Raw genomic sequence first — 6,000 nt, 5'->3', positions numbered from 1 at the left:
AATGTTAAAATGAATTTATTTCTCGAGATATGAATGAGCCAGTGTCGTTCAGCGCATTTCGCGCATTTCAAAATACCCGCGGAATACCTCCTGCAATCCGGACAACCTCCTCGCTCAACGTGCTTTCCTGATATATCAGGAGTAAATTTCCGAGAATTTCGCGGTGAGAAACCTGAGTTTTGCCTACTTTATCATCCGAGTTAATTCTTTATTAACTTTTATTATCTTCTATTTTTATATATTTATATTTGTAAATGTTATTTTATAGTAAAAAATCACGAAGCAGATTTAATATTTATAGCTCATATTAAATTCTGTTAATACTTTATCAATTCTGAGAAATATCTAATATCAGAAAGACTAATGTAAATATTTTTGTAGCATAATTAATTAATTTATATACAATCATGCATAACTTGGGAATGAAACGGACAGGTTGTATCAAAGAAAATCCATAGGTGTATAAAATACGAAATATATATATTTGCTTTTATAGCATAACATATATAATTTAGATAAGTATACATATCTTATGAGTGTTACACTTCGTATCATAAGTTCAACGATATAAAAGATGACAGTTCACAGATTAATATATACAAAGAACGGCAAAAGCCTGGTCGTATAGTATATAACACTCCAATGCTTCTTGTATTCTATATAGCCGTTAAGAAGATAAACGCGATTGTATCCACGCACACAGTATCTTATGTTTGTAAATCATGTTACGATTGTCAAAGAAACGAATTTATCATTGCTGGTTACAGGGAAGATTCGTTCCCGTTCGATGCAAGCGTGAAAAAAATATCTGGTAAATACGCCCGGAAAAGAAAATATTGAAGAGATATAATTCTGTCAATCAAATTTGATTAAAACACAACTATTAACGCGTTGTTAACAGAGCCATTAAAAAAACATAATGTCGAGAAGAGTGGTCTTTCTTAACTTAAAATCAGTTTCGAATTGGTACTAGTCACGACTGCGCAAAACGAAATAAAAAGTTTACAATGTTTTTTTGGGGGGAAATTTATAACAAGTTCTCTTCTACGATACTACTTTATTATTGTGATTATCCCCGCAATTGATCTTGGCTTCTCACAAACTTAAAATATACAAACGCGCCATTGCATCGATAGAAAAGTGCACTCGATTTGAAGAATGCATTCGTCTAAAAATAATTTAGAGAAAGGTAAAAAATTTTCCGATTTAAAGACGCTATTAAAACGTTGTATATTCGTCGATCGCATTATTGTGCCTTTTATCGTGCTGCTAAGCACAGCATCTGTATTTCCACAGCACTTCTTCGATGCTCATAGAGAATTCATCTCTCATTAATATTTTTACAAACGTAATTTACGTAAGGAAAGAGTTACTCATAGTATCGTCTTGAGGCTAGTATTGTCCGTTTATTTAGTCTATGCTTAGTTAGCTACTTAAATACGAACATTAAGCCTACTAAGATAGTATGAATTAACGCTCGTGGAAGCACCCTGAATCACTGAATGACAGTCGCAGGCCCGGGTCCTCGATTTAGCATTTAGTATTTAGCCCTGAATACAACCATCTGAATCAGAGTTTCGTCTGCTTATGCGAAAAATTCAAGTCAAAAGATAGATATTAAATGTGAACATTTAGTGCCGAAAATACGACAAGAACACGGGCCAAGATCTATTGTCGGCGGTCACGAATAGACGGCGAATTTTATAATTCGCCGTCTCACTTCGTTTTACTTATCTCGCTATCTCTAAATTTGATCAAAGAAGGACGATAAGTACTCGTCACTTTTAACAAAAAATCGCAACGGCGCGATTAAACGTGACCATCTCTCTATCCCGATATGCACGTTTCAGTTTCGACTAGGTTCAATTGTCGTGACAAATCCACGACTTGGACATTATACACACCGGGATAATGGGATGGAGGGAAAGGGGGGGGGCATATTCGATGATTAAGAGCCAGTATGAATCCGCCATTCGTTCTCAGACGTAGCTCTCATCATCAACGACGGATCTGCCGAATCCTAGATGCCTCGTGGTGATAGGGGCGCGAGGTTGCGGTGGAGGTCGATAGGGCGGTGGCGGTGGTAAAGACCTAGACCTACCCGCCACTTTATGCCTGTCCTCGAGATTCATATGCACCGGCGGCAGGTGTCTGAGCCTCGGCGGCAATGGCGGCGGTGTGTCCGGCCATGACGTAGTTCTTTTCTCCTGCTCATCCTCGCTAAGGTCGACTACGCTTTTATAAGAATCGTTCGCATCCGCGGTTCCATAGATCTCGGTTGATCGACTCCTGTCCTGGCAGTATGTAACTTTACCATCGGATTCGCCATTCGAGTCCTTGCTCTTGCAATACTTCAACGCTTCCATGTATATGGAAGCCTTTACTCTAACAAAGTCATCGTACAAATCACGGTCGCGGGCTTGACGACAGCGCTCTTTCTCCGACATCGGTGACTCCAGACTCACGTACTGCACCTCGGAGGACTTGACCTTCTTGAACTCATAGCAGTCGCTGCTAGAGCGGGATGTGTCGCCACCGCTTGTTAGATCCTGCTCCGAGTCGTGAATTGACACCCGTTCGGCATTTCGGATGTCCTGCTGCAAGCTCTTGCTATTGTACTCCTCCGATAGTATTTCATAGCTTACGTTCAACTGTCTGCTCCGATAAGTCTTGCAGTTCTCCACATTTTCTTTAATCGTGTCCTGTCTGAGGTATTCCCTATCATATATGTCCTTGTCGCCAAATCTCTCCTTTCTGTGCTCGTGCTCGTCCAATCTGTTCGTTCTAGGTGTTCTTTTCAGCTGTGCCCGTAGCCAATCTTGCCGTTGGAAATTGGATGATTGAGACGGATTAGGGTAACACTCATTGGCCTTTTCCTCTCTAAAGTTGTGCTCCGTGCTGTTCGTATGATTATGGTTGCCAGACGCGTAACCGTTCAGCCTCTCCTCCCATCCGCATCTATAAACTGGCATGTAGGTTTTACCATTAGACTTCTCTTCCTTTGTAAAAGATTTATCGTAATTAGTAGACGTTGGAGCATTCGGGGCAGAGTCTTCCGAGCCTACGGGTGATTCCGGGATGAATAATTGGCAATCTGACAAGGTCAAGCCTGAGTCTCTTGACAGGGACATGGGATCTCTACGCGGTGCCTCTGTCAGGTCCAGACTATCCAAGGATATTCCACCTGCTACACCATAAGGAACTTGTTAATAATGGACAATGTAATTATTAAAATATTGTAATCATTATTTTATTAAAAATAATTTAATTTACGTTTAATATTCTAATATTCTATATTCTATAATATTATATATTTTAATGTTCTTTAATATCTTGATTATTATTTAATATCTTTGATTAATTAATAATAATTTAACATAACGTTATTATAATACTTACAATGAAGGCTGTCAGTACTCTCCTCGGCTCCGCTGTCGCTGCGCGTGTCTTCTCCGAGTAGATGCGTAACATCCGCGCCGAACAAATCTTCGCAGTGACAGATCAGCATTTCCGTGATTGTCGGGATCGCTCTACTCTGATTCACTGTCGGATTCGAAGACCAAAGTAAACTTGGGCCGCAGCAAACGCCAAGATTGCTGGCGCACATGAGATTACGTTTGGATCGCTTCGCCACATGGTGCAGTACGCAAATTAAATGCGAGAGTAACGTGAAATTCGCCTTTGGCAATCTATGTAAAATGCTGAAAAAATTTTTTCCAATTAGTTTCATTTTCTTATCAAAATTATTGTGTTCACAGTAGTAATAAATGTATTAACTGACATAGAAATTTTGTATTAAAAAAATCATATTATTTTAATTAAAATAAATTATAAACCTTTTAATAGTTTGGACAGGACTCGGCGTACCCAAGCTGTCCATCCAGAGAGGAAACAGATGGGAGGTCAAGAGAGGATCCGGCAAAGATCTCAAGAAGTCCTTCAGCAAAGCCGCCACCGCTATAATCGGCGCATCCTCCAAGCAACTAGGATCTCCCGTGGACTCGATCTGTTCTCGCAACTCTCGAACGATTCGTACATTCGCAGACTTGCGGAATATTCCCTGCATGAACGGACCTTTTGCGAATAATTGTTGCAGCATCACGAGAACGGGTTTAGGTAGGCCGTTCTCATCTAGCCGCGCCAGAGGCACGCCGAAGAGGTGCGGATTCAACGATAGTGAGCGACGCAATAGACCGGTTATTTTCGATCGATTGTTCTTTTTCGCGGGTGTTTTCATCACAGGCCTGAGGATGAAATGACATAGATCGACGCCGCTATTGTTGATGTGCACCAGGTCGAAACCCTCATCTGTCGATAGCATGTGTCGTAGACGTGACATCTTCACGGCGAATGGTCGTTCGTGCCCTATCAACGGATACGGCGGCTCGTCCGGGAACGTTCGGGCCCAAAGCTGGAAAGGTCCTGAAGAAGCTTGAAGATCCCACAATAACATTGCCTTGCTCACGCAATCCTGCGCCGTCTTGTCGGAGTCGACCGTGATCGTCTTGCACTGCAAGGTACGAAATAGCACGTATGTATTCTTTCATTGCCGGGTAGTACAAAGGGATGAATAATACGGCACGCGATTCGTCGCTCCTTGTTTACCGACGATAGACAGCGTTTATCTAACGGAAATTCATTCGCGATCCAAGCGGCTTATACCTTTATGCAACATTGATGAATTATGAATCGATGATTGAAGGTGAATGCCGGCACAATACGCGGCGACGATTCTAACTCAGTACCGACGTTCGCAGTATAAAAGATGCCTCTCAAGAAAAAAAAATACTACTAGGAAGGTCGAATGATAATCGAGTCCCGCGGATTCGAGTATGCGCAAAGAATGGATCGCGCGAAGACATGACCGCGAACGTATCCGTTCTCGCGTGAAAAGACGGGCGCACTTACGTAGTCGGTGTGCGTGTCGTTGTCGTGGTACATAACTTGAATGTTTGTGTTCGACGGCTCCTTACTTCTTTCCTCTTGCACAAGATCGTTCAAACGTCCCCACCAGAGATCTCGCGCTGCAGCGGTCCTATAAGGATGAATTTGACCGTGACAACAGTAACAATTGTAAGATCTGACTAGTGGATATTTTCCATCTCATTTGGATATCTGTTATTGTACTCAATTATACGCGGCTTTGAAAAAGAGCCTACTTACATGAAAGTGGCCACAACGTTCGTCGTGGGCCAACCAATAACGAAGCTGGTTTCCACGGACTTGCTGCTTTCCGCCACGTCTTCTATGTGACCAGCCGTAAGCCAGAGCTCACTCATTTTTACTATTTGCTTCAACTTGAAGTTCCCGCTGTTACGAGCTTTCGCGATCAGCAGAAGATCGGTGAAGAGGAAGAGATGTCTCTCCTGAGATTGCATACCCTGTATAAAATCCGGATTTTAAGATTATTAGTATTAAGGGTCTTAACAAAATCTTAATCTTTATCAAAATAGGCAAATATATTTGCAAATATATTTTAATCTTGATAACTTCCTAAAATTTTTCATACCGTGGTAAACTGAACTGGCGTTTCCAGGAGGAAAGTCCTAGTCGGTGATTTAATTGGTGATGAGCCACTATCCGGAATATCCAGTGCCTTCTGAGAAAGCCCTCTCGTCAGTCTGGCTGGAGTACTACCGTTTCTTTTACGTAACATATTTTTCATTTTCTGAAAATAATAAACAATTAAATTAAATTGAAATCTAGTGGACGACTAATAATAGCTACAGTTACTTTTAGAAAAAATTTTAAGTTTAATACAATGTGTTGACATTTTAATACAATTAATATATATATTTTTTTTTCATAGAGGAAAGAGAAAAAATTCTCATATCAAATGTCTGAATAGCAAGATCTGATTGCGAATGACTATCTCTAAGAGTTTAAGGCTCTTGTTGTAACGACTCGACTGGGGAATTTCGCAGGGTCTCGGAGCATGCTAATTTTACCGCCGCATTAATCGCGTCATGTAACACCACATGCGTGCCACACACGTGCAGA

General features: G+C 41.1%; 1 protein-coding gene across 4 annotated transcripts in view; it reads right to left on the bottom strand.

Moving 5' to 3' along the window:
- Window positions 1–461: 461 nt before the first annotated feature.
- Window positions 462–6,000, bottom strand: part of LOC139812823 (rho GTPase-activating protein 20) — a 187,330-nt gene continuing 181,791 nt past the window's right edge. For 3 of the 4 annotated variants that reach the window (XM_071777919.1, XM_071777922.1, XM_071777921.1), the window contains 6 exons: window positions 5,510–5,668; window positions 5,164–5,381; window positions 4,909–5,035; window positions 3,837–4,510; window positions 3,400–3,701; window positions 462–3,187 (listed from right to left, as the gene is read on the bottom strand). In XM_071777919.1, the coding sequence (XP_071634020.1) occupies window positions 1,980–3,187; window positions 3,400–3,701; window positions 3,837–4,510; window positions 4,909–5,035; window positions 5,164–5,381; window positions 5,510–5,668 (2,688 nt within the window). In that variant the 3' untranslated portion in view covers window positions 462–1,979. The remainder of the gene's footprint in view (window positions 3,188–3,399; window positions 3,702–3,836; window positions 4,511–4,908; window positions 5,036–5,163; window positions 5,382–5,509; window positions 5,669–6,000) is intronic. The other variant, XM_071777920.1, reaches the window with a different exon arrangement.

The sequence above is a fragment of the Temnothorax longispinosus genome, chromosome 5 (assembly GCF_030848805.1).
Source record: "Temnothorax longispinosus isolate EJ_2023e chromosome 5, Tlon_JGU_v1, whole genome shotgun sequence".
Classification (NCBI taxonomy): Eukaryota; Metazoa; Arthropoda; class Insecta; order Hymenoptera; family Formicidae; genus Temnothorax; species Temnothorax longispinosus.
Note: the sequence above shows the minus strand (reverse complement) of the source record. Positions and strands in the feature narration are given on the sequence as shown.